At 36.6% G+C, this 27,852-nt stretch overlaps 5 protein-coding genes across 9 annotated transcripts; all 5 read right to left on the reverse strand.

Moving 5' to 3' along the window:
• Window positions 1-2,497: 2,497 nt before the first annotated feature.
• Window positions 2,498-3,841, reverse strand: LOC131522531 (ictacalcin-like). The gene is made up of 3 exons (XM_058748063.1): window positions 3,721-3,841; window positions 2,994-3,124; window positions 2,498-2,740 (listed from the first exon to the last, which is right to left on the reverse strand). Exons 1-3 carry the CDS (start codon window positions 3,725-3,727, stop codon window positions 2,600-2,602), a joined length of 279 nt encoding a protein of 92 aa, XP_058604046.1. The 5' UTR covers window positions 3,728-3,841; the 3' UTR covers window positions 2,498-2,599.
• A 1,544-nt stretch (window positions 3,842-5,385) lies between these two features.
• Window positions 5,386-6,879, reverse strand: LOC131522532 (ictacalcin-like). Its single transcript, XM_058748065.1, has 3 exons — window positions 6,724-6,879; window positions 5,948-6,078; window positions 5,386-5,627 (listed from the first exon to the last, which is right to left on the reverse strand). Exons 1-3 carry the CDS (start codon window positions 6,728-6,730, stop codon window positions 5,487-5,489), a joined length of 279 nt encoding a protein of 92 aa, XP_058604048.1. The 5' UTR covers window positions 6,731-6,879; the 3' UTR covers window positions 5,386-5,486.
• Window positions 6,880-15,532: 8,653 nt separating this feature from the next.
• Window positions 15,533-19,216, reverse strand: s100w (S100 calcium binding protein W). 4 transcript variants are annotated; one of them, XM_058748181.1, is made up of 5 exons: window positions 18,237-18,385; window positions 17,808-17,933; window positions 16,753-16,889; window positions 16,374-16,516; window positions 15,533-16,022 (listed from the first exon to the last, which is right to left on the reverse strand). In XM_058748181.1, exons 4-5 carry the CDS (start codon window positions 16,512-16,514, stop codon window positions 15,843-15,845), a joined length of 321 nt encoding a protein of 106 aa, XP_058604164.1. In that variant the 5' UTR covers window positions 16,515-16,516; window positions 16,753-16,889; window positions 17,808-17,933; window positions 18,237-18,385; the 3' UTR covers window positions 15,533-15,842. The 4 variants fall into 4 exon arrangements, with proteins under 4 accessions (XP_058604164.1, XP_058604165.1, XP_058604166.1 ...); XM_058748182.1 differs by lacking the exons at window positions 17,808-17,933; window positions 18,237-18,385 and adding an exon at window positions 19,198-19,216; XM_058748183.1 differs by lacking the exons at window positions 17,808-17,933; window positions 18,237-18,385 and adding an exon at window positions 19,095-19,113.
• A 1,276-nt stretch (window positions 19,217-20,492) lies between these two features.
• s100a10b (S100 calcium binding protein A10b) lies at window positions 20,493-22,608 on the reverse strand. Of its 2 annotated transcripts, XM_058748184.1 has the most exons (4): window positions 22,519-22,608; window positions 21,808-21,857; window positions 21,100-21,252; window positions 20,493-20,896 (listed from the first exon to the last, which is right to left on the reverse strand). In XM_058748184.1, exons 3-4 carry the CDS (start codon window positions 21,241-21,243, stop codon window positions 20,726-20,728), a joined length of 315 nt encoding a protein of 104 aa, XP_058604167.1. In that variant the 5' UTR covers window positions 21,244-21,252; window positions 21,808-21,857; window positions 22,519-22,608; the 3' UTR covers window positions 20,493-20,725. The 2 variants fall into 2 exon arrangements, with proteins under 2 accessions (XP_058604167.1, XP_058604168.1); XM_058748185.1 differs by lacking the exon at window positions 22,519-22,608 and having other exon boundaries at window positions 21,100-21,248; window positions 21,808-22,039.
• A 2,507-nt stretch (window positions 22,609-25,115) lies between these two features.
• Window positions 25,116-27,792, reverse strand: krtcap2 (keratinocyte associated protein 2). The gene is made up of 5 exons (XM_058747420.1): window positions 27,634-27,792; window positions 26,545-26,699; window positions 26,373-26,436; window positions 25,600-25,666; window positions 25,116-25,469 (listed from the first exon to the last, which is right to left on the reverse strand). The coding sequence occupies exons 1-5, from the start codon at window positions 27,635-27,637 to the stop codon at window positions 25,352-25,354; spliced, it is 408 nt and encodes a 135-aa protein (XP_058603403.1). The 5' UTR covers window positions 27,638-27,792; the 3' UTR covers window positions 25,116-25,351.
• Window positions 27,793-27,852: the final 60 nt, after the last annotated feature.

The raw sequence follows: 27,852 nt of genomic DNA on the forward strand, positions 1-27,852 counted from the left end.
CATCACCTCCATCATGCTTTTCAACAGTGATGTTGTAAGGAAAGCAGGTAGTTCAAAGTGAATTAATTATTATATTTATAGTGAATTTTTACATTTCAGCTTCCTAGCTACTCCCTATCAGCCACTTACAGCACCCTAGCACTAACGGTGGTCGAGAGAGCTCAATGTGCTGATGAAAAAACACATGCAAATTAAGAAAACGTCTTCGTCAATTTGACAACATGTGCTACAAATGCTCACAACAAAACCAAATAAAGAAACACGTGGCAAATAGGCAAAGGCCACATTTAAGGGCACCGCAAAGTGACAGACATGGCTGGGACATAATTATCAATGTTTGCTCTGAAAGGTGAGATTTTTGTTTAGGCTATTTTAACCTGATCATAAGATTCCTTAACCATTTGCACAGCTGTGGTTAAACAAATGGTAATCAAAAAAAAAAAAGAAATGTAATTTTCGTTTTGTTGAGGTAATTTTGTTGTGGTCTGTGCTACTTGTGCATTTCTGTATTTGCTTGTGTTGTGATTTACAGCGTGTTTCTTTATTTGCTTGTGTTGTGATTTACAGCGTGTTTCTTTATTTGCTTGTGTTGTGATTTACAGCGTGTTTCTTTATTTGTTTGTGTTGTGAGTATTTGCAGCACGTTTCTGTTTTTGCAGCACATCTCTTTGCTTGTGTTGTGAACATTTTCAGCCTGTTTCTTTATTCTTTGTGTCGCGATCATTTGCTGCATGTTTTTGTATTTGGTTGTGTTGCGAGTATTTGCAGCACATGTGCTGTCAAACTAATGAAGATGTTTCTTAATTAATTAATTAATTTCTGTGACTACCCTGAGTCTTCTCCGGATCCTATTGGACAGAGTGTGGCAGTTTTTGATTGATCTTCCTCATGTTAATTGTTAATTAGCATATATAAGTGTAACTGTTAACTGAGATAGGCACTCTGTGGGATCGTTTCTCAGGAGTGGCTCTGATTCAGTATGTAAGATCTTGTTGATTCTCTAACATTTGTTTTTCTTTTGCATTTCTTATATCATGTAGTTAAAGTTTTGTTGTCATTTATTTCTTTATTAATCCTAGGCTTATATTTATCATTATTACTGATTGTTGCCTTATTAGTTTAATTCAATAAAACCACTTGCGTTGATGTCTTGTGGTGTTTGATCCCTCTTTTATGTTGCAGCTTTAAAATGAGCTGGTTGTAACATTTCATAATTTTTACATTATACATAAATTCAGTCTATTTTTATAATTTTTATTTTTTTATGTACTTAAAAAAAACAGTAAAAATCTGTATGCTGCAGTCATTGTAAGCCTGCAACAAGACCGCACATGAAGTGGACATGGAGTATCCAAACTTAAATGGATATAAATCATGCATGCTTTGGAACACAGACAAAGTCTGGAATGTTATTGTTTAAGTGAAAGTGCCTAACGGATATAAAAATGTAAAAGGCCATATAGCCACTGGGTGACACCCACACTCCTTTTCTTTTCTTTTTTTTTTTTTTTTGATGCATTCTCTTGGCACAAATTAATACAATTCTCTTACAATACCCTTTTAACACAAAACAGTGGCCAACTCAAAATCAGAAAAACGGCTTCTGGTTTGCAAAAAACACAATCCAACCATTAGAATCTGGAAACCAATTTAGGCATTGTGCACTCTAGTAAATCAGTTTTAAAATATTGAATTTTTATTTGGTTAAAAGTGCACAAATAAAGTGAGTGACTTGAAATTAGTGTTATAAAAACAAATTCATTCTGTGAGATTAAGTTTGAAATCGAACATTCTATGAACCTGAGATAACAGTTCATTCTTTTTGGCTCTGAGTGCCCAAGTATCAGTTCTAACATCCCTTATGAGGGCCACCACAAGATGGAGACATTTACTGGAAAATGTTATATTTTATGTGCTCCAAAAGATCAATGTGGTTATTAATACAGGCATTTGCAACTTGTCTGATCACTAATATGAGAACCTTATGCTTTTTACACCAAAGGAAATCTGAAATACCCAGAAAAAAACAATGTGTTACGAACACTGATCAAATAGAGAAATGAGTTGTTAAAACTAATAAACTTTGGTGTTAGCTTAATATTAGAATGGAGGGACAATAATTGTTGTTGTGATCTGATGTGGCTTCTTATCATAGTCTGAGGCAGAAGATATATTTATAGTATTCTATACACTTATAAGGTTGAGTTGTTTAACTTTGTATTAAAAATATACTTTATACTTATGAAAATACCCGAGATTGCATAAGCAGAAAAACTTTCTGTAAAAAATAGATAAATTGTCAGCAAACGTGTTTATTGTCCTCATGTATGTATACGGTATTGTATGTCAGTATTATGTTAGAAGTAATGATGGTAGGTGAATGTTTCCATATGAAAATGAAGCATATAGTTCTAATATACTTAGGAATAACCTTCATGTGTAAGCTGCAGCCACCAACACCATAAACACACATTTACAGATAACACTCACACCAACATATTGTAAGAATACAGATTTAATTCAAAACATTAAAAAACCTTTATTCTCGGTTTCAGATATACCATAGCTTTACAGATAAACCCTTTCTGTAAGGACAAGATCATTTTTTTGTGAAAAACTCATTGCAAAGCATAGTGATGCAGGCGACCAGGGTGATGTACTCCTGAAAGTCCACAGTACCATCTTTATTTGCATCCAGATCCTTAAATATCTTGTCCACAGCTGCCTGGTCAGCGGATTTCTTTAACATACACAAAAGTCAGATCAGAGATACTGTCTGTACAATGATGCCAATTAAACCGCTCATATTTACATCAGTATTATCTCACAATATAAGAATTCAAGTTTTTAAATTATTGTTTTATTATATATGTACAAAGCAGCAGTTTTAATGCCTCATTTTAAAATTAAGCATTTCTAATTAAAATGTCATAATGAAAAGAAATTATATTTCAACTGTTCAGTTTATGAAACAGTTTTGCAGTGCCTCTCACCCCGAGGATGTCGCTCAGCTCTGCATTGAGCAGATCTTTGAGCTCGCCTTTGCTCAGGGTGGTTTTGTCTCCCTCCTTTCCTGAGTATTTGTGAAAGGCTGCAATCAGCAAAGCCATTCCTTGCTGGATTTCTGTAAAATGAGTGTGATACAAAGCAGGTGTATCATAAATAGAAATATGAATAAACATCCAAAATTCTTAGTAGTGTAGATGTCAAAAGTACAATATATGAAATGTCATGCCCAGCAACAATATAACACACAGAACTGGCTACAGCCCTCTGGAGGCAAGCAGATGGCAGAGAAGGGGTGGACCTTAACTGTTTGAAGAGAGAGGGAGTTTTCAGAAATGGAGGGATAAAAAACTCCCCGTCAGATTTAAGCACAATCAGATTATGGCCACCACCCTGAACATACCCTTTCACTAAAACAGAATAAAGAAACAGAAAGAAAGAGATCTACTCGATTTTGTCATTGGTCATTTAATCCACCATCAACTGCCTCCTTTTCCTGCCTCTGCCTTCTTCTCAATGCACAAACACTTAAACTATTCTACTAATCAATTAATGGCCGAAAAGCATATAATATATATAAACCAAACTACCCTTCAAAGAATGCCATCAATCTACAAAATTTGAAGCCATCGATCTTTTACAGTACAGCAGTGAGATGCATTAGTTCATTTTAAGCAGTAAAACAATTCAGTACAAAAATAAAAAGTCTCTTACGTGACATGGTGTTTCTGGAGTTCACGGCGAGCAAGAAGAGAAAGAAAATAGGACCGAGCAAGTGAGAAGTGAAGGAACAGACGGTGTTTTATGCAGAGAAATGCCACGCCCCCGAATTCATGCCCTCCCACCGTCCCAACCCTTAACACACAACCGCACCTACATTTATGCCTCTCTCTTACTCTTACTATGCTCTCTCTCTCTCTTATTGTTCACTCCCTCAAACCACAAAAAGGGGCAGGTGGAATAGGCATCTCTTGTCCTTGTTCAGTCCTTAACTCAGCTGGCTAAACCAGCTTCTAACCGCACACAAACAGCTAAAAAGATTATCGCTGGTTATTTACTGTGCTCCTCATCATGCTTAACAATTCCCCTTAGCTGTTCTAAAATCACTTTAAACCACAGCTTGGGGCTCTACTGCTTTAATAGTCACCAAATGAAGAGTTGAGAGCTGCATGTTGTTCATTGACGCATCAAAATGACCCAACGTCATCATCAAATCTTCCTAACAATATAATTTTGATCTTGTACCATGTGGCTTCTTATCATACATCGTAGGGGTGTAACCCCGGTGTCCTGGCCAGATTCCCTCCACTGGCCCTTGTCAATCATGGCCTCCTAATAATCCCCATCCACTTGATTGGCTCTATGACACTCTCTCCTCTCCACCTGTAGCTGGTGTGTGGTGAGCGCACTGGCGCCGTTGTCCTGTGGCTGCCGTCGCATCATCCAAGTGGATGCTGCACACTGGTGGTGGTTGAGGAGAGACCCCCCCCACATGATTGTAAAGCGCTTTGGGTGTATTGCAATACACATTAAAGCGCTATATAAATGCCTCATTCATTCATTCATTCATTCATACACTCTCAGAAATAAAGGTACAAAAGCTGTCACTGGGGCGGTACCTTTTCAAAAGGTACACTTTTGTACCTATTAGGTTCAAATATGTACACTTTAAGTACTAATATGTACCTTTAAGGTACTAAAATGGACCCTTTAGGTACAAACATGTACCTTTTGAAAAGGTACTGCCCCAGTGACAGCTTTTGTACCTTTATTTCTGAGAGTGTAGGTTATTCATTAATAATTTCAAACACATTTCAAAAAATGTAAACACTCTAACACGAGTCATTGAGGCACCTCTCTAATGTTTCTGCAGTTTTATACAAAAAAGTACAAAAGTGCATTTTCTAAAGGTACCTTATTTTCCCCCTAAATGGTGCATATTTGTACCTTAAAGGTAGGCTACATATTAGTATCTAAAGTGTACATATTACTAGTGAAAGGGTACCGCCCCAATAACAGCTTATGTACCTCTTTTCTGGGAGTGTAAAGCAACTAACATGTCAAAATCATGTTATTTAAATATACATCTCTCACTAATGCATGTGAGGCCCCTTTTGGTGTGGTGTGGTATTGTTTTCAAGTTTCCTGCAGGCCATATACTGTATATGCACTGTGTATAGTATGAGTTACTGTAATCTGTGTAATTTGACAATTCATTGTATGTCAGTATTGTGTTAGGAGTGTCGGTGGTAGGTGAACGTTTCCATTTGAAAATGAAGCATAGTTCTAATATATCTTTAGGAATAACCTTCATGTGTAAGCTGCAGCCACCAACACCATAAACACACATTTACAGATAAGAACACTCAAACCCGTATATTAAGTAAGAATACAGATTTAATTCAAAACATTAAAAACCTTTATTCTTGGTTTCAGATGTATCATAGCTTTACAGATAAACCCGTTCTGTAAGGACAAGGTTATGATTTTTGGAAAAAATCATTGCAAATCATAGTGATGCAGGCGACCAGGGTGACGTACTCCTGGAAGTCCACAGTGCCATCTGCATTTGCATCCAGATCCTTAAAAATCTTGTCCAGAGCTGCCTGGTCATTAGCTTTCTGTAACAAACAACATATCAACAACATAACAACATACACAAAAGTCTAATCAGAAATGCTGTCAGTACAGTGATGTGAATTAAATGCCACATATTTGCATCAGTATTAGCTCACAATGTATTTATTATGAGAATGAATACAAAATAATTAACATTTTTAATTGTTATTATTTAATTTAAAAATAATAATTAGAAAAAGGAGCAATTTTAATGTACCTAATTTTGAAATTAACCATTTTTAATTAAAATGTCATAACGAAAATAGAAATTATATTTCAACTAGTCAGTTTATGAAACAGTGCCTTTTGCAGTGCCTCTCACCCCGAGGATGTCGGCCATCTGTGTACTGAGCAGTTCCTTGAGCTCGCCTTTGCTCAGGGTGGTTTTGTCTCCCTCCTTTCCTGAGTATTTGTGAAAGGTGTCAATCAACATAACCATTGCTTTCTGGAGTTCTGTGAAATGAGTGTGATAAAAAGCAGGTTTATCATAAATAATAATAATAACAATAATCAAACAATGCTTTTTGTTTACAACATCCAAAATTATTAGTAGTGTAGATGTCAAAAGTACAATATATGAAATGTCACGCCCAGCAACAATACAAAGAACTGGTTACAGCCCTCTGGAGGCAGGCAGAAGTGAGAGAAGGGGTGGACTTTAACTCTCTGAAGATTGGGAGTTTTCAGAAATGGAGGGATAGAAAAATGACAGTTTTAAGAGCAAGAGGATTATGGCCAACACCCTGAACATACCCTCAAGACAGAAGAGAGAGAGAGAGAGAGATTTGTCATTGTTCAATTCATCCACCACCAACTGTCTCTTCTTGCTGTCTTCCCAACACAGAAACTCTTAAACTACTGCCTTAAAATGAATAAAAGACATATCGACCAGTCAATTAACAGCTGAGAAACATCATACACCTTAAACTCAACTGCAAAAAAATTAAATACAAATAAAAAACAGAAAATGAAGGCAGGGGATCCACACATTTTAATCATAAAATACAGCAGTAGTGCAGCAGTGAGATGCATCAGCTCATTTTAAACAGTAAAATATTTCAGTAAAAAATGAAATAAATAAATAAAAATGTCTCTTACGCGACATGGTGTTTCTGGAGTTCAAGGCAAGCAAGAAGTGCACAAAATTGAGAGCCAAAGATGAGAACTGAAGGAACAGATTGAGTGTTATATGCAAATACCACACCCCAAATGCATCCCCTCCCACCGTCCCAACCCTTGACACACAAATGCACCTGTGTTAACTTTTCTTTGCCTTACTCTGGCCTATGCTCTCTCTCTCCTATTGTTCACCCCCTTAAACCATTTAAACTCTTGTTGACTTAATTATTGAGTTTGCAAAAAAAGAAACAGGTGGACTAGGCATCTCTTGTCATTGGGAAGTCTCTAACTCAGCTGGTTAAACCAGCTCCTAACCGCACACAAACAGCCAAAACTTTAGATTTGAGCCTTTGGGCAAATCCTCTGTCAAGACCTGCCCTGGACTGGAAGCGCAAGTTGGGTGTTTCTGAGAACCACTTTAGTTAGTTCTGCATGGAACCACTAAAATAATTCTATACTAAAAAGAGTATGTAAAACAGTGGTTATGTTTAAAACTCAATTTGTGAAAATCATTTTAAGGCCTAATCACTTATGCAGGTTTATGGATGTTTGCTGGCATGCAAAACTGCTCAAGCTGAATGAAAATAGTCTTTTGCAAAACTCTGTGGTATGAATAGGTTTTAGGTTTTTACTAAAATGAGACAGAGATGAGATTTGAACTGACCAACTGTGGCTGGTTGCATAAAGTGCTTTACACTAGTCTTACAGCTTAGTTATTTCTTTGTTACATAAATTTTTTTTATTTGAGCCCGAAAAGTGAGAGCCCTTGGCTAAATGCTAGATGGCAAGACTAGTTCTTCAGACACAGTTTTAACGTTGTGGCTTGTGCTTATGCAACTGGCCTAGAGTAATTTTTGACATGTAGCTACAGGGCACAGTTTAAACCATTATTAGGTAATAAAAACTCACACTGGATTTATATCATTAATCAGAAAAAGATGCCATGAATATATTGCCTTACATTGTGTTGCAGTCATAATGGAACCACTTCATCAGTCATAACCAGTCCTGCATGTTTTAAGAGCACAGGGTAATTCTCTAGTATTCTAAGCAATGCTAAAAGCCATTAAAATAGACTATACGTTTGTTTATTCTAGTCATGCATGGTTTGTTTACAAAAAAAAAAAAAAATGTAAAGCTGCTTATTTGCATCAAATGTTGTAAAGGACAAAAACAACAACAACAAAAAAATGCCTGTTTGTGTGTTTGCAAGTTTTTAATGCATGCCTGACATTGCAATGCTTCATGAGAAGTAAGTTATGCAAAAAGCAGTCATTTTTAACACTTTATTTTATGAAGTCCATTTTGTAAGATCATTTTAGGTAGAATATTGTATTTTAATCTTCTCCGTTCACAGTCAAAAAAACAAAAAACAAAACAAATCAAACAAACAAAAAAAAAAAACAATAAAAGATTGTCACAGGGGCAGTACTCTCAAATGTGCATCTAATTGACCCCTAAAAGGTACATATTAGTATCTTAAAGGGACAGTACATACAAAAATGAAATTGACTAACTCTTATGCTGTTCCAAAGTTTTATGACTTTCTTCTGCAGAACACAAAAGAAGACATACAGTGATATAAAGAGACTATACGTCTGCTTATTGTAGTTGTGTATGGTTTTTAGAAAAACTACATAAAGCTGATTATTTGCACTACATGTTCTGGAAAAAAAGACCTATTTGCATGTTTGTGCACCTTTAATGTATACCTGACATTGTGATGCTTAACAGGAAGCATGTTATGCCACAAATCAGTAATTTTTTAGCATTTTATTTTGTGCAGTCCGTTTTGCAAGAGCATTAAATGTCACTGCATGAACATAAGACATCTTCAAGAAAGGTGCACCATCCCTCTAAGGTAATATCCACACTTTAGGAGTAAATAAGGTACAAATGTGTTCCTTTGATGGTACTGTTCCAGTGACAAGATGATGTACCCCTAAAGAGACAATTTTGTAATAGTTTTTTTTTTTTTTTTCCTGACAGTGCACAGCCAAACAAAACCACAGAAAATACTCTATAAGGACAGAAATCAGAAATATTGCATAGAAAAATATGCAAAAACGACATGGGTTCTGCTTTTGAATACCAGGTCACTAGTGGCACAGTATAAGTTGATGTGTGTTGGGTGTAAGCTAGATGTAGTTTTTATTATTAGCAACACACGGCTGAAAAAGCGAATAAACAAAATAGAGTGGATAAAGGAGTGGTGAGTGAAGATGAATAGTAGCAAAAGAACATGTGAAAGGCATTTAAGAAGACTAGTATTTCAGGACCAGTGACAGAGTTGGAAATGAGAGAAGTCAGGGAGGGAAAAAGAAAAAAAAAGGGGGCGGAGGAGATGACTGGCCTCATTTAACCTCAGTCTTTATGTAATACAGTGATGGTGACTCACTCGGGTAGAATTTGAGTTTTTTTCTCTTTTCGCCACAGATGCTCGGTGAGCGTTAATGTTTAACTTTTTTACCGTTTATACAATTTGTTGTGCACTGTTTATTTCTCTTAAATGGTTACCAAAAAGTGACAATTCTGTCATCATTTACTCATTACAATTGAAACATTCTTTAAAATATCTTATCTTTTGTGTTCTGCAAAAGAAAGAAAGTCATACATGCATGACGTGAGCTTGAGTAAATGAAAAATGTTTATTTTTTTAATCTATCCTTTCAAATGAGCGCGAGACTTTGTCACACATGCAAACCTACATGTTCATACGCTCTCTCTCTTGAAAAAAAAAAGTAAAAAGCTGTCACCAGGGTGGTATACTTACAAAAGGTACAAATATTTACAATTTTAGACACTATATGTACCTTTAAGGTACTAATATGCACCCTTTAGGGGTCAATAAGGTACAAAGGTGTACTTTGTGAAAGAGTATTGCAGCAGATTTTGTAGTGTTAAATGGCAACTTTTATGCAGCAGCAGTGAGAAGACAAACAAGAGCTCATGATTAAATCTCATGGACTCTGTGGCCAATTTCCACGTGAGTCACCATCCAAAAACATCTATGAGTAAGTGGGACCTCCCTGGCGCCATTTTGACCATGCACAAGTGTTGGTTAGGATCAGCTTCAGACCCTCGGTGAAGTGGGTGGATGAGAACATGAGAGGAGAGGACGTGGCGGAAATACTTGTTGTGGAGATTTGGAGGTTGGTCTTGCGCAGATATGCTTGTTGTTGAATAAATTTGCTCAAAACGCATGGCACAAACATCTTGGCTCTGATTAGCCACAGTTAAACTGAACCACTTATTGTACTGTGTTGACATAGCCAGAGGACAGAAAACAAACACCATGACATACAACATGAATTTCCCTCCCTTTCCCATTGCTAATGTTAAATACGGACAGCTGCGTCACTAATGAGAACTTTAAGAAAAATTGGAAAAAGATGTCAGCTTAACAGAAGGCACATTCTCTCTTTTCTTATAATAATGAACATGCATCCATTTGAGTTTTGCTTTTTTATATCGTACACAACAGAACATGTAGAAACAAATTCGTTAAAACGGATGCTAATTTGCATGATATCTAAAGCTGTCTGTAGTAATAAGGGAGATCAGGTTATCGCACAGGGAAGTTGACAAACGGCCTATTTTTCATAAAGGGCAGATTAGGTTGGGTCAAGTTGTCATAAATGTTTTCAATGTTATAAACGTATGCAATTTATTAATTACAATATTTCTGGTAAGTTTTTGCTGTTTCATGAATTCTTTTATGTTTCCTAATTGTTTTAGATGGGCAGATTAATGGCAGTGTGACAACATGCCCCACTATTGGTCAACGTGTGTTTAATGAACAAGTTTAACGAACAAATTGCTTCCATAACAGCTTTCTGCCTAAACAAAAATCCAAAGTATGATGAAAAGAAAAGAGAATCTACAACAGCTGCCACGGGAAGCACTACACTAAGTGACTTCTTTCATCACAAGTTAATTAGAGAGAGCCTGTTTGTGTGACTAAGAGAGTAATCTGAAACATTTCTAATATAGTCTTGTGAGTGGAAGTGTCCGACCCTGTCACGCAGCTGAGGTTGTATGTGTGTGAGTGTGTGTGTAATGAGGCCTGGACAGGTGTGAATTTTAAGGTCATCAGTGAGACTTTACATCTCTGTGGTAAGTTTTCTGGCCTTCTCTCTTGTATAATATTAAATGAATGAAGCAAGTATTGTGTTGTGTTTATTGTGTGCGCGTAATGATGCTTCCTATAGGAAATGCTTTGTGTTTTGTTATAGCGCTTCTATTCTTCTGTTCCCCTGAATGGAAAATCACACACCATCTTCACACTGGCCCCCCACCGCTCATGTCGCTTACTTTCTCTTTGTTTCGCTATTACTCTTTCTACCTCACCCCCTTTCTCTCTCTCTGTGGGCTGATAAATGTAATGTTTTCCTGATGCCAGCTTTATTTCCACTCTGGCTTGGTAAACTTTAAAAAGGTTTCAGCTGCTTGTCCTTGTTTTCTATATACTCTTGTGTGCTTCCAAAATGTTTTCTCTGCTCTTGAGTGCGCTAGAAATGAGGTTTATCTCTCAAATGAAGTAAAGCCAAATGAAGTTTTTTTTAGTTGCCATTTGACAGCGAAATGCTGCATTACAATCAGACTGAGGTGAACAGAACAATGGGACAGAGTAGACTGACACATAATCTATGTAAAGTAAACAGGTCTACAGTATCTGATTATATATCAGATATAAAATGGAACAGTCAATGAATCTATTTTTATTTATAATTTATTTATATTTAATACTTAGCCTATATTTTATAATTAAGCCAGAATGTCATAGAGACTTCGGTGTTGAGCCCTTTTTACTTAGTAAGCAAACCAACTTCCTTCCAAATAAGTGCTTTTCCAGCTTCGAGCTGAAAGGGTTTGAGCATGGTGAGAAATGGTACGACTATAAAACCGTTCCAGGCTGTTGTATGTATAAACTTTTACCCAGGGGCGGACTTAGTGATTTGGGTCACAAAAGAAGACATTATAAAAAATGTGCGCACTTGTCCATTTAATGAAATGTGAACTTCTTCAATCTTTTACTAAAAGGATTCAAATGTCAAAATTATCCCATGCAACTCGTTCCGTATTCCAAGTGTTTTTAAGGCATATGGTAGGGTTTGCCGAATGTAATTAAGCGAACACAGCACCTGACAAAAACCTGAGTTTTGAGCGGTGAGTGAACATTTGACGCTCTTCATAACACAAATACAAACTGAAGCATTTACCAAACATGTTTCGCCAATATCAGATGGGGTCCCCTGATTCCCCGGGGGCCCTAAGTGGCAGCTTACCTTGCTTATTGGTTAAGTCTGCCCCTGCTTTTACCTTCATGAAGCGATCATCCACTAGCTCACTCCAATGTTTACCTTCAGAATCACGCAAAAGAAACCGTAATCGTGTCAACTGAACATTATGGCACGGTTTCACAATGAAAACCATTTGATGCTATGGTGATAAAGAATATTAAATAACATGCTATTCAACTGGATTGTTTCCCCTGCAACCCACCGTCCAATCTGACCCCAAACTAATCAAATTATCACATTTTACCACTTTTATCTAAAAAGCTGTCAAAGCAGGTCAGACTCAAAACACACTATTAAGAGAACAGCCAAAAGAATTGTGTGCGTGTCTGTGAGTATCAACTGTGTGTTCGTTTGTGTGGTTTTCGCTGTACACCTTGCCCATCGTGCCACTTCACCTCCACAGTGGCCACTGGCTGCATTAACTACGGCCATCCATTCATCTCTACAGACCTCTCAGTAGACTACCACAAACCATTTTAAAATTTCCACAGGATGTATAGTCTTTTTGTCTTGCTATACCATGTTTATTGCACAGTGGAAGTTAGTACAGCACTGTAAAAAATGATAAGTTGACTTAACTTAAAAAAATTGAGGAAACCCGTTGCCTTAACATTTTTAAGTAAATGATAATTAAAAAAAATAAGTTAAGTGAATTGTCAAGTTCACTTAACTTTTAAAAAAAATTATTATTTACTCAATAATTTTAAGGCAACAGGTTTCCTCAATTTTTTTTAAGTTAAGTCAACTTATCACTTTTTACAGCTAGGGCACAGTTCAAATGAATCTCTATGTAGCTTTTATGCAGGCATTTTAACAATGCAGTTTAAAATGCAGGTTAATTCCATAGTTTACTGCAGTCAGTTCAGGTAGTAATATCTGTGAATATTTTACTTTTGTAGGACCTGTATTTGAAAGTTGCTGTCCATTGTATTTGTTCCTGCATCAACAGAAATACAGTTGTGCAAAACGATCATGAAATCAGTAGGCCCTGTAATGTGGCCCTGCTTGAACTGCCACTGGATGTGCACCATTTACCTCCACTCACATCTGCAAATCCATGTTCATGTCAGAAGCCTGCAGTCAGTGTTTGACCGATATTACCTCATACTTTTCATAAAGCAACTCTGAAACCTTATATTACAACGCTCCTCATATTACAGTCTTTTTAGGGCAAGTCACTCTTGTTGCAGCAGTTGAATGTTGCTTTGCTAAATGAATGTAAATGTGTATTTCAAACTATATTTATCGCCTCTAAACATATTTTATATTATGCTTTTATTTGTCTGTCTTTGTCTGCTTTCGTTCTTGAAGTTGAACAGTTGAAACTGTCACCACATCACCACACCCAAATCATGCCACATAGTGAAAAGACACGAGAAGAATGAAAGGGTGGGACAGAAACATGTAAAGATCAGGACTTCAGTGAGTGCGTTTGCTCTGAATGCTGTACACTTCCTGATTTAAATGACTGATTTATGGAAATGTGCCTAAGGGACATTATTCCCTGCAAGCTATCATACATCTGAATAGACAACAGATGAGTCACAACCAGCCCATATTTGAATGCGGTTTAAAGTCATGCATGCACACCTCATGGAATCATCCATTTCTCATTTTAAATATTCAGACAGTCTCTTGCATATGCAGTGTGTTCTGATATTAAGTTACTGTAAGGAGATTAATGACTTCACTTTAATAACTGATCTATAATATATAACATACTTTAGGCTACAAGTCGAAAGGTTAGACACACCTACTAATTCTCATCACCCACAACACAGTAAATGCACTCATAGGAATATACTTTTCAAAATGTAAAACAATTGCACTGTTAAGGTGCTAATTAGGTACAGTTTTCCTCACATTATGACTTTTTTTTCCAGGTTACATCATGTGGGGTGCAAGTACCAGAGGATTTCTTCCAAGCAAATGCCATCTGCTCCGTGTAAACAGGCCTGATCGAGATTCTGTTTGTGTGGTTTGTGTGTGTTTAGGAACATGTGGGTGTGTTCACTCTTACATTAGGCTGCTGTACAGGTGCGGAGGACAGGGACTGCACTCTGGGAAAAACAATATATACAGCAGAGAAACAGGTGTCCCTGCAGAAAACTTCTTGGTAGCATGTTCAGAGGATCTATTAATATAATACATATAGTGAGGCCCAAATGTTTGCGACCACATTGAAAATCTAGGATTCCAATTTAATTTTTTTTTTTTTTTTTTTTATAAAACTGAAAGTAAACAGAAATAAAAGTTAATATGCTGGAGTATTTGTAGGTCAAATCAATTAATAAAAAATAAATAAAAAATAGTGATCATGAGAATTTGTTTTTCATGAACATGTTGAACATGTTCTTCATGCGCTTTGAATTTTGAATTTCAAATCATTTACAAAAACTTGTGGAGTTCATGCGAGTGCAGCTGCTTTTTAAGCAGTTTGAACCAGTTTGCAGGCTGAAACTGGTTCAAACCTGCTCCTTAACTATACTAAAACTATACTAAAGCTGCTATTATGCAATATTCTGATATGGCCTATTACTCTCTTTGACTGGTAAATTGGGAATTTGAATATTTTTTTATTTTTATTATTACAGCTCCATTTCATCTCGAGTCTGTTAATGTGACATATAACCAACTGATCACTGGCAACAATCTTTGCTAGCAATTAAGCTTGATCTCCTAATCAAAACGGGCAAGTTATTTGCTTTTGCATTGCAGCAGAACTGTCAATTTGAATAAGTCAATATAAAATGAGATACTTCAAACAAAACTACCTGCACTCCTGTCAGCACACCTCTGTTTGATCTTGACCATTATGAAAAACATAAATGGTATAGGCAAAGATAATTGTCTGTATGCTTACATTTGGGGTTTGGAATACATTTTATTAATATGTAATGTGAATTTAATGTGCACTGAATGATTTAAAGTCTTTAGTCAAAAGTTTAAGTAACTTTTACAAAAGGTAATACATTTTTGTGAGCTTTCCTTAAGGTTACTGCACAATCGTAAAATAGAGGCGTGACACAGAGTCATTAGTATCAAATAACATTATAAAGCCATTCTCTCTCAAGAACATATTTGCATGCACGTTTGCATTGAGCAAGTAGGTCAACTGCACTAGAACTTCATTCAACAAGTGTGCAAAAAGTCACAATGTGTCTACAAATGATCTTTTATATAAGAATTATATATATATATATATATATATATAATAATTATGTGATATAAAAGCATATCATGGAGTGATATCATGACCTCCAAAAATTCATATAATATTAAAGCCTAGCATGCAATCATTTAAATGAATTTATGTGCTATACAGTTTTTTCAAAAAAATTTTTGCATGCAATTATTGATATTCATATATATTGTTTTAACATATTAAAAAATAATTATGTGAAATAACATGAAATCATAAATGCCATCAGTGGTAAAAGATGACATATAAATGAAGTGAAAAAATAAAGTGAGAAGTACATGAGTAATGACAAGAGATTTTATTGGTGTTCAGAAAACTATAGATTACACTACTGCAAAATGTACATTATATTGTTCGTTAGGCATGACAAGCATTTTTCACAACACTGTCTGTTGAGAAATGTTTCCCACAACATGAACTACTAAATGCCATTACAAAAGACTATCCATCCTTTTAAACCATTTTTTTTTTTTTTTTACTGTGCCTGTATTACAGCATATAAAATGCAGCATTATTACACATCATAGAGAGGTACTTTGGCATCTTGTAGAAGGCAAGAGTCTAGTGCATCAGGAGTATAAGGATGTGTGTGTTCACTTATCCTGACAACCCCTGCCCCTTCCTCTGCACTTATCCTTGCCGTGCTTCTTTGCGTAGTAGGCCTTGGCTAGGCCAGCAATACACTGACTGAATTCACGGAAGTTCACTTCACCATCATGGTTCTTATCCAGCTCTTCCATGGCCTCCTTAATATTGTCTGGATCCACTTTATCCTGAGACAGACATAGAGGGAGGAATGTCAGTGCTGTAATTACTTGCATACCACTCATAGCTGTATTGCCCCAAAAAAAAAAAAAAAACTAGTGGAGGCATTGTGTACGAGACACCAAAAAGAATGTTAGTAAGTGAAAGATGCAAAATGAAGAGCCTCATGCATGCATGTTATGACTCATTAGGGTAAACCCCTCTCATGCCAGGTTGCCATGATAACATTGCACAACACCAGCACAGCATTTAATTAGGAAATAGATTTGTTGCAACATGTTGGAGGTGTTCACTTCCTCCAACCAATAGCTTTCTTTCTCACAACTTCGTCTTTTTCTATGCATCTCGCTAATTCTTACCTTAAATTCGGGACTGGTAATTTGGGCTTTGATTAGCTGTCCAAGTTCAGCATTACTGAGTTGGGTTTTCTGCTCATCTGTCCCTGCATATTCCTCAAACACCTCCACTATGGCCACAATGGCTTTCTCCAGCTTAGACATGTCTATAAGAAAGAAAACAAGAAACAAGAAATCATCTCATGCACTAATTCCAGTCAGCACCTCTTCATCCAGAAGGACATTCTTTAGCTAATGCAATACAACACAATTATATCTGTTGCAAAAATACCCACAAAATTATGGATTACATTTCTATAAACTCTATAAGCATTTCTGTAGCTCTATATTTCCTGCTTTTTGCACTTTCATTTTCTCTCTTTTTCCATTTTCTTTCACTTACCTTGAGGTTGGCGTGTTCTCAGAGAAGTTAAGCAGATGTTTTGTTGGAGTAAATCGTCTGCTGCTTTTAAAGCACAGTTTTTATACTCCACAGCACACACAATGGCAGGAATGATTCATTCTTGTGCTATGAAGGATCTGCAACACACCCAATATAGTTCTATGAGACTCACGTCGTTAAAAAATTCTTTTGTTACACTTTTTAGCTTTAAAGATCATAATCTGTTGTGTTTGTCTTAGCTAGTTGATTATAGTAACTAATAAGTAAACAAACAAAATATAGGGGATTTCCCTAGTCAGACTTCATGGGGAATCTGAGTCATATTTTAGTGACTCTTTTGCTCTCTCTTCTGGGCGTTGCCCGTCCTGAACGCCATATTTCCTTTTTTTCCCCTTTTTTTTTTTCTGATGTGAATGGACAAGCTTTAAACTTTCTTTTAAAAATGTTTCAGATTCAGCATTCAGGATAAAGATAAAAGACTTATTGTGCAGCTATGACGCTGTTGCTGATGTTTTCGTGGAGGTTTGAATCACAAGCTTCAAGTGAAGCTTCATATTTGGAATAAACAGAGACACGCTTATCCTCTCTAAATCTAGTCTTCAGACATCAAAGAACGCCTGATATTTGCAAAATGGCCTCGTTTTGAAAAGAGACTACACGAATATTTTACCAGCAGCTGTACACAGAAATGCAAACAAAAATGAAGCCATCTGCAGATAATAATGCATACAATTAGGCCACAAAACCACATACTAGACAGTGCTCAACTTCATGAAAACTGATGACTGCTCGGCTGTGCAGCAACAGGATTATTCAGTCTCTTCCTTAAGCTTTTCTTTTATGAGAGAAATTCTAAGACACTGACTCATCAGCCATGAGTGTCATAATGTATTGATATTAGTCTAGTTTTGGATCCTGAAAAAGTAAACACATGGATAAACAGACCATACCCTTTTGAATTCACTTAACCTAACATACTTTTCATGGATGATAACGGAATATATATTTTTATCTTCATAAAAACAAACAACAAAGTACATGTCAATGTCACAAACCTCTGTGATAGATCTGTAGACTGTGAAGGGTGTGTACTTTTAAGTGTGTGTTATTTAACCCTCTTTTGTTCAGGGCCAGTTCTTCTATACTGTATGGTAAGCATATATGCACCTCTGGCGTTTTTTCTGCAGTGCACAAACAAACACACACCTTGACAAATATGCACACACACACACACACACACACACACAAATAGGTGTATAGGTGCCAAAGACGTGAGAATCCATCAAGAAAGATCATGCCCTCTATAGTAAAAAATTATAATATACCAAATAAAAAATAAAATGCACAAAATAAAATCACTTTATATGACATCATTACACTTTTAACATCAAAACTGATAAAGAAAAACAAACATGTTGATGTTAGCATGTCAGTTTTTAAAAGAATTCATAAGTGAGTGAAGTGAAGTGACGTGTGGCCCATACTCGGAATTTGTGCTCTGCATTTAACCCATCCAAGTGCACACACACAGCAGTGAACGGCACCCGGGGAGCAGTTGGGGATTCGGTGCCTTGCTCAAGGGTCTCACTTCAGTCGTGGTATCGAAGATGGAAGAGAGCGCTGGTATTCACTCCCCCCACTTACAATTCCTGCCGGACCTGAGACTCGAACAAGTCGGACTCTCTATCCATTAGGCCACGAATGTGAACAGTAATTGTTCTCTAAACTGCTAAGCATTTAGAAAACACCCACAGACATGTTTGATCTCATTTGTGGAGCTATTGTGGGGCGGAAATGAGTGTTCTTTGTCTACGCGATGAGGAATAGAATAGGAGGAGTGGTGAAGAGGGAGAGGAGTTGATGTGCTCATATCATGTGGTATACTGCTGACATCTAGTGAGCACCATCCTTAACTATAATTATATGGTCGTATGGCATATATTAACAGTACCGGCTGGTGGAAAATTTTCTGTAGGGTTGTGCCACTTTCAACAATTTCAGCAAACATCCCAGCATGATTTAACGTTAAACAGTTAAAGTTAAAGAATAAAAAGTTAATAAATATTAAAGACTAGAATTTGAAACATATTTGTAATAAAAGGTAAATTAAAAGCTATATTTATATATAGCTTATATTTATTAGTAGTAGTAGTAGTAGCTCAGGGAGGGCGGCGCCCCAGCGCCCTCTATTGGTCATCCACCACTTCAAACGCTTAATTTCACTTTTACAATAAATAAAAGTGTACTTGTGTCATTCAGTTTGTTTGTGCATCAGTGTGAGAAGGCTGTGTATGTACACATAATAATTATTAGTATTGTATCAACATATGTATTGTAGTTACCGAAGATCTGAACTATGTAGGCCTATTTAAAGTTCAAACACATCATGTGCCTCACGGAGTCGAGAGAGAGAGAGAGAGAGAGAGAGAAAAAACATGTTAGTACCGTTGCCATGACCTCTTGTGGTTGACACACCCCAGAGTCATTTATGGTTGCTTTGCAACTCGACTGTTTACACGGATTTCAAACACGCCCACATACTGTCGGTGGTTCGAGAGGGGGAGGAGGGCTTGCACATGTTAAAATCACCAACCAAATGTGTCATGGGGTGAACTAATGAGATAATTTCAAACTCTAGATCCTAAAAGTGTATTTTAATATGTAAATTGTATTATACATATGTACATATATGAATTTACAATAAACATCAGCTTGTGCATGAGGTCCAGTGAGGGTACAATTCATGAATATTTTGTTCCATGGATAGGCTATAACACACAAATGAATGAGATTGCAGGAATGCATAAAATATTGATATGTTACAGTTAAATCTGAGTTACATCTCAGAGTTAAATCGGTTTACGTAATGTCTGTTGTGTAAATGGTGGATTTAGATAAAAAGGATGAGAGTTGAACCTACCTTTCTATTCTAAATAAAAAGCATTCTGAAACAACATTTATGTTTCATACTTGTATTAGTTCAAAATACCAAATGTCAGGAGAATAAAAATTATTTGTTTAAATATATGTTTATATATTGTATATAATCATATAAAATGTTTTACTCCCATTTTCACCAGTAAGACAGAATAAATGCTAATAGTTTACACAGAGTTTGTACCTGGCTGCTCTTTAGGCTATCTATGTAGTCCTTGTAATACCAATGAGGCTACCTGAAAATGATGTTTCCTTCAGTCTGATTGCTCTTCAGGCAGGAATTGGTGTAATTAGTTTCCATTCAAATAAACTCTGCGTTTCATCTAATCTGTATCAATCAAGCAACTGTTATTGTAACATCTTTTGATTATCATCAGAACACAGAGAAAATAAAACACAGACAAGTACACAGAAACTAAACATACAAACATACTATGTTAAAGCATGAACAAATTTCATTCTCATCTCAAGCTAAATAAATCCTGTAATATGCTGTATTTTGGGACATCATGCCTGCATAAATAACAAGGCCGACCAGTTATTTTACTTTAAAGGCCTTGCACTTGCGAAAAAGTAAATACAATTTAATGCTCATACTTATAAGTCGTTTATGCAAATAACAGACAAAATGGCATTATAATAAAAATGTCAATTCAAACAAAGTATACTGAGGCTTAATTCTGGAATCTCATTCTGCAGTCTCATTGAAAAAAAACTTGCGACATGACATCTTTATAACTTTGCAAAGAATTGCTGAATCCAGCTCTGAACTACATGGAATCAAAGGATGACAGAATACAACCTGTATATAAACAAAGTGTTTATTTCTGTAGTGGAACTTACAGGACTTTTGTGGATGATTTATTATGTGTCTAACAGTAATACTTACAAAATATTGAAAATAAAATTGAACAGCACTTAACAAAACTGAAAAACCATCCTCCTTTACATACATACAGTGTAACTGTAGTAACAACTTCAAATCAAGTCATGTGGCTTTTAATCCCTATCAGCAAAATGACAGAACAGTCATCTTTTATTGCTTTTTGACACCCACTGGCCCCTGCTTCTGCTTCTGGTAGAGCTGTTCGCAGGCAATGGACAGGCCCACCACAAGAGACACAAACTCTTCGAAATTCACCTCTCCATCACCATTAGCGTCCAAATCCTTCATAATCTTGTCTACAGCAGCAGGGTCCTTCTGAGACTGCAGAAGAAGATATAAGTAGTACATGTTTAAAATAGAACAAATGGAAGCAGTTTTCCATGGAAAATGGAAAAATTGTAAAGTTTTAGAAAGATGAGCAGGGCCAAAAAATTTTAGGGGACCCTTGCTTCACCATATGGGCCCAAGCCAATATCTAGAGCTGCCCCGCCCTGTGTGTAGCAATAACAGATGGAATGCTGTACCTTCAGAAAGCTGGACAACTCTGTCTCCATCAGCATCTTGAGCTCTCTGCGATTTAATGTTGATGTATTTCCACTCTCTTTGCTCGCATAACGGTGAAACACTGTGATCAGCGTCTCCATCGCTCTCTCCAGATCAGACGGCATTGTGACTGTCTACAGTAAGAGATAATGTATTAGTTTATGTGAGCGTTTCATCACATAATCAAACTGAATATTGTGCAAACAGCCGATTGTTCTCCTACAGGGCAGACTGAAACAGAAGTTGATTTTTCCATTTGGAAATAAGCCAAAGTGTGAGCAATACCCACCAACCCTCAGGCCAAGCAGATGCAGTAAAAATTAAAGCATGTAATAACAGTATGCTGAAGCAAATATTCCAATTATTTATTAATAGCATTTGTATAAACTTAATCTACCTGTAAAGTTTAGATTCTATTACTTGAATGACGCTGACGTCCATAGAATCTGTGCATCTACGCATACGTCCCATTCGTAGACTTCTCGTTTTTCGTATTTCAAAGTTTTGTCCTAAACTAACGTTTAACAAGTAGCCATAACTACCTAAGTTATGGCTAAGGTAAAACTTTTTTATTATTATTATTATTTTTTTTAAAGTGCTCTCAGTAAGGTAACCAAGTTAAACAAAGTTGTACTATGCTCTTATTTAAACGTCAAGGCGTTTTGAATAGTAAAAGATTGGGTACTTACGTTGATAAAAGGCAGAGCGTCAGATGAAGATGAAAGAATGCACTGAATGTCTCGTGCAAGAGCTGGTCAAGGAGCAGAGCAGGAATTTATACCGGGGCTCCGCCCGAATGATGAGTGTGAGTGTGAGGGGTGAGTCTGTGGGTGAGGACTGCAGTGTTAACTGTTTAAAGCCACAGAAAACGCTGCCTGAGATTTACAATCCAAACGTGAATTAGTGTACGTGAGTGTATGTATGTAAATGAATATAACAGCGCTCCTGTTAGAGATTTATGAATGATGAAATTCCACACCTAAACTTCCTGGAACAGACACACACCTTAAACCGCCCTAAAATGGGTTGTTGCTCTGGTTTCCTGGATTTAGGGGATTTCGGAGGACTTGAAACCAGCTGGACAATAGTAAACCAGCTAAAACTAGCAACCACACTTGTGAAAAAGACTTAACTGTATTGACGGCGCACTTGCAGGATACACAGTGGAAAATTATATATTTTTTACCTGTAATTTCAACATTTTACTTTACATTCAAAACATTCATACTTATGTTGGAAAAAGTAGATAACTCTGAATATGTTTTCATAAGCAGGAACAGCTCTCTTTCAGTCCTTTCCACCATTTCCTTAGTGAGTGACTCAAAGCTTTCACAACGTGTCTCGCCTTACAACACAACTTGTCTTGCTCTCATTTTTGGACAGATGTGTGAAAAGGATACTTGCCAGGGCGTTATTTTTAAGGGTAGGGCTGCTGTCTTTGGCAGTGATAAGGCTTGTTCCAGTCTGCAAAGAAGGTATGAGGGGATGTCTCTACCTAGCACACAGGAAGTGTACTTAAAGTGACCAACAACACAAGCTACTATGGGTGTGTTTGGGAACAGCATTACTAAACATATCATATTAAACATACTATACAGTAACAGTTGGGAGTCAGAATGTTTAGCCAGAATTCATGCACTCATGGCACAACAGACCTAATAAATAAATATTTCGAAGGGAAAAGGCTAAACCAGGGGTGGCGAACGTCAGTCCCGGAGAGCCGCAACCCTGCAGACTTTTGCTTCAACCCTAATCAAACACACCTGAACAAGCTAATCAAGGTCTGAAGGGTTACTAGAAAGCTACAGGCAGTTAAGTTTTAATTAGGGTTGGAGCTGAACTCTGCAGGGCTGTGGCTCTCCAGGATCGGAGTTTGCCACCCCTGGGCTAAACAAAGGGAAAGTTATTCAGACAACTTGTATACTACATTGAGGCACTTCTGGAAACTAAATGGAATCTCTATCAGTAGGGCATGGGAAGGAAAGGAGGAAGAGAGTGAACGGTCATGGGTGGATGACACATGGTGTTGTGAGCAGGCGTGATTGTGTTGTCATAGTAACATGGTGAATTCCATGCAAGTACAGCTCTGAAGGGTTTTCACAACCACAGTTCTCTCAGCATTCTTTTCAAGCTAGAGCATGACACTTTTTAAGTAGCCTAACCAGTAATTTGGTCCACAAAAGGCTAACACAGATATCCATCTATTCATTAATGCAGGAAGCACCCCCCCCCCAAAAAAACAAAAAAACAAACAAACAAACAAAAACAAAAAACCCACCCTCGATCCATCCAGAAAATACATAAATCTGTAAAGGGTTTCTGCAGATTTTAATAAGATACATTTAAAACTTTTTAAGACCAAGTAAAGAAAGTGTAATTCATAAATTATAATCAATAAATATATGAATCAATGGTCCTGAAATGTAAGGGTCTTAAAAAGTTTTAAATGTATCTTAAAATCTGCAGAAACCATTTGTGATGGATGACAAACCCAGTCTTAAGTGTCAATTTTTCAAAATTGAGATGTGTACATAATCTGAAAGCTGAATAAATAAGCTTTCCATTGATGTATGGTTTGTTAGGATCGGACAATATTTGGCAGAGATAAAACTATTTGAAAATCTGGAATCTGAGGGTGCAAAAAAAAAAAAAATCAAAATATTGAGAAAATCACCTTTAAAGTTGTCCAAATGAAGTTCTTAGCAATGCATATTACTAAATCAGTAAATTAAGTTTTGATACATTTACGGTAATAAATTTACAAAATATCTTCATGGAACATGATCTTTACTTAATATCCTTATGATTTTTGGCATAAAAGAAAAATCAATAATTTTGACCCATACAATGTATTTTTGGCTATTGCTACAAATATACCCCAGCAACTTAAGACTGGTTTTGTGGTCCAGGGTCACGTTTATAGATTATGTATTTTCTGAATGGATCGAGAGTGTTTTTTTTTGTTGTTGGTTTTTTGGGTGCTTCCTGCATTAATGAGTAGATGTATATCTATGTTAGCCTTTTGTGGACCAAATTACTTGTTAGGCCACTTAAAAAGCATCATGCCCTAACTTGAAAAGAATGCTACTTGAGAAGCAAAATGACAGGATAAGAAGTCATTTTATGAGATTAATCTTTAAAACAAGAACAAATATCTGCCAGTGGGATCAGAAAATTCAATTTAGCTTTCATACTCCAGACATATATTTATGTTTAAAGCATAAACTCACTTTATTTTGTTCAATTTCTCATAAAACAAGAATTCATATGTTGAGTTTGCATCGTAACTGTATCTTGATTTAAGGATGTTTAGATATTTGTATTGGAAAAGTGCATTCAACATTTAATGGCATAACTGAATTTAAGACCTTTTTAGGCCTTAATTTGTCTAAGGATGAATTTGGACTTTCTAAGACCTTTTGAAAACCCACAGAAACTCTGCTGTAAAAATAGATGAGTTTTGAAAATTCAGTGCTGGTGTTCATACAGCCTGCAGAACTCTTTCAGCAGTTTCACAACTATCTGGTTTAAATGGAAACACATTGAACAAATATTTGGTTGAGGCCCATCTTTTTAATTCCATGCCAATTTAATAATTATCTGCAGTTTGTCCTTTAAGGACTGAGTAGATTAAATAGAAAGTTGACAATGATTGGAATTTTTGTTTTGTTTTTGCAGGGTCAGTTCCAGGACTGAGTCAGCTGAGAGTCCCAGGATGCATTGTGAGGCCTTCGGCAGTTAGCCAACATGGTTTAGCATACACAAAGGGTGGAGAACCCAGAACAATGAAAACACTTTGCGGGTTAAGGTGTGGTCACAAAATTTAGCTCCATGTCTGCATGGGAAGCTTTTACGCATCCTTATGAGTCTCCTGAGTTAACGGATTCCTATTTCTGACCGGATTTTGCCTGTGATGTTTTGCTGAGCAACGATAAATGTGACTGCACCTTTAGTCATCTGGAGTCTAACAACAGGAAAGGAAGCAACATGGCACATGTATTGTTTCATCAACTTTTAATAACAAACCCCTTAAACAAAAATATATTGTAAACAAAACCAAAAATCACACATCTATGACTGGTATGACCAAATGTGTTTAGTTATATTTCAGTGTGAATGGAATGGATAAAAAAGGTCTGCTGTTGGCAATCACATCAGATTTTGTAGCTTCAGCACACTGCGATCTGGAAGCTGAATGGGTTACTGCGTTAGTGACGGGATGAGGTAAGCACTTCAGTTCTTCCTTTTGCCCTTGCTGGTGGGTTTGGCGGGAGTTGGAGCAGGTGCTGCCTGGTAAAGAGCGGCTGACACTTTGTTGATGTAGTACAGTGCGAAAACAGAGAAGATCAGGCTATATGAGAGAGGACAGAGAAAGATAGAACAAACAAACAGTGGCCAATTAGACATGAAGATTATAAAGGTGAAGTGGGTTTCCTGTGGTAATCAGTTACTATAAACATAAGTAATATTGTCCAACTTACCACGTTGTCACGCACACACGATGCACCAAACCAGACGCGAACAGAGAGAGGCACAGGCACAAGGCAACTAAGGAGAGAGATGAGATCTTTTTCAGACAAGTACAGATATTAATTTTAATAAAATCAGTCAGAATTGATTAAATTTGTATAGTTTGTTCGTTATTAAAATGCAACTGTTCAAACGTTTGGGGTTGGTGAGATTTTAAGTATCTTATGCTTTTCAGGACTGCATTTATTTGATCACAAAAACAGTAGTATTGTGAAATATTATTATAGTTATTACAGTTAAAATAACAGTTTTGCTGTTTGAATATATTTTAAAATATAATTTATTCCTGTTTTCATTTTCAGCAGTCGCTACTCCAGTCTTCAGTGTCACATGATCCTTCAGAAATCATAATAATATGCTGATGTGGTGCTCGAGAAACAATTCTTATTATTAATGTTGAAAACAGTTGTGCTGGCTAATATTTTTGTGTAAACTGTGGTGCATTTTATCAGGATTCTTTGAAGTGTTTTTTTAATGGAAATCTTTTGCAACATCAAATGTTTTTACTGTAACTTTTGATCAATTTAATATGTCCTTGATTAATAACCGTATTAATTTCTTTCAGAAAAAAGAGAAAAAAAAATTCTTGAGCCCAAACTATTGAATGGTAGTGTATAGTGTATTCATCTGAACTTTCTGTAAGCTCGGAAGAGGATACACCAGACAATATCAGTACAACATATGGTTTATAAACAGTCTTATGCATATTCTTTCTCACACTTACTCTCTGGGAAGATTTTGGCTTGGAAGCCTTTGCCAAAGACAAGGCTCTCCAGGTTATTGAAAGCCTGTAATTGCGGGTTAAAGAACTAACAGAAAACAGATGCGCAACACTTAAATAATGCTGAGGTTACACAAACTAGGGCTGTATGCATGACAAAGCAGCAGAAGGATACAGTAAGAGAGCAGACAAACAGCACGGATCCCAGGAAGCCCCCCAGTATGGTCAGCCACTCTGAAGAGCCCAGCTGCCGACTGAACATCTGCATTCCTGCAAACACCAGCACTGACAGCAGACTGGACAACACCAGGGACGTGCTTGTGTTCACCGCTATAAAAACAGAGAGAAAGACCGGATGAAAGAGTGCGTGGAAGCACCAGTCTAAAAATCAAAGAATATTATTACCAATCATATTATAATTCATTACAATATATACATTTCATTCATATTATTTATTTAAAAATGTTTAATTAAAGTTGCACTAAGATTACATTTTAACTTATTTGAAATGCATTTTAATCAATTATATTAAGAAAGAATTCTGAAAAAATAAGCGAATTGTTTTTGGCGAATAATGTTGACATTGGTTCCGCGACGGAAGTGTTCATTACGGAAGAATTCTGATCGGCAACGAGAGCAGAGAGCGATAAAAAAAAACAACTTTGATCATCTATTGTTCTACAGAAAATAAACATTAATATACAAGAACGAAGGCAAACAAACAAACGTCAAGGGGAAATCGTGTTATGGATCCATTCCAAAACAGGCAAATCTGCAAGATTTTTTGACACGTCAGTGTACGCTCTTCAAAACGTTCCGTGTGGAAACAAACACTGCAGCTACAATTTTCATCTTTTATTTATATTAGTGGTTATTTGCTATATAAATAATAAGCGTCCGCTAGAATATGTTATTATTCGTGTTCTTTAGCCTTTTCTACAAATACCGTACCGACGACGATTGTAAATGTATGAACTGTTGTAGCATGGGTTAGCGGCGGGCTAAACGGGTTTCAGACTGTACAATCTTTTGTGCTTTTTTCTCAAACACAAGGGACGAAACAACCACATTTCAACACACTGCTAATGTTTTCAAAGTGATTTAAATGACAACCTGCAGCAGGCAACTATTTTTCGATAAGGGCTAAAAACTTCCAGCGAGCCCACTGGTGAGCTATCTGTGCTATTTCATATTCATGCGTGCAAACTAGCCATTAGACAGAACTTGATTTATCCCGAATAATTAATATAAAAGCTACACTCACCCATATTTGACAGCTGTAAGGTGAAGAGACAGGTTTAAATGCTCTCTTTTCAGTCCCAGGGCCAGCAGAGCAAAGATGACGCGACGCTAACGTCTAAAAACTGTGCCAAGCGCGAACTCCTCCACAGGCCTGCAGCGCCATCTAGTGGACAGAAGCGAGCGGTACAGTCATAGCCACATAAGGCATACATATTTTTATTAAGGGGGGATAGGCTATTTG

Source organism: Onychostoma macrolepis, chromosome 16, assembly GCF_012432095.1.
Source record: "Onychostoma macrolepis isolate SWU-2019 chromosome 16, ASM1243209v1, whole genome shotgun sequence".
Taxonomy (NCBI): domain Eukaryota; kingdom Metazoa; phylum Chordata; class Actinopteri; order Cypriniformes; family Cyprinidae; genus Onychostoma; species Onychostoma macrolepis.

Bases quoted from the DNA above. Each gene is read 5' to 3' on its own strand.
- LOC131522531 (XM_058748063.1), bottom strand. The intron at 2,741-2,993 runs GTGAGAGGCACT...TGTATGTTAAAG, and splicing joins AGCTGAGCGACATCCTCGGG to AAATCCGCTGACCAGGCAGC.
- LOC131522532 (XM_058748065.1), bottom strand. The intron at 5,628-5,947 runs GTGAGAGGCACT...TGTTTGTTACAG, and splicing joins AGATGGCCGACATCCTCGGG to AAAGCTAATGACCAGGCAGC.
- s100w (XM_058748182.1), bottom strand. From the start codon at position 16,514: ATGTCTAAGCTGGAGAAAGCCATTGTGGCCATAGTGGAGGTGTTTGAG. The intron at 16,023-16,373 runs GTAAGAATTAGC...TGTCTGTCTCAG, and splicing joins TTACCAGTCCCGAATTTAAG to GATAAAGTGGATCCAGACAA.
- s100a10b (XM_058748184.1), bottom strand. From the start codon at position 21,243: ATGCCGTCTGATCTGGAGAGAGCGATGGAGACGCTGATCACAGTGTTT. The intron at 20,897-21,099 runs GTACAGCATTCC...CTTCTTCTGCAG, and splicing joins AGTTGTCCAGCTTTCTGAAG to TCTCAGAAGGACCCTGCTGC.
- krtcap2 (XM_058747420.1), bottom strand. The intron at 26,437-26,544 runs GTATCCTTCTGC...CCGCAATTACAG, and splicing joins TGTTTGTCTGCTCTCTTACT to GCTTTCAATAACCTGGAGAG. The intron at 25,667-26,372 runs GTAAGTGTGAGA...CTCTCTCCTTAG, and splicing joins AGCCAAAATCTTCCCAGAGA to TTGCCTTGTGCCTGTGCCTC.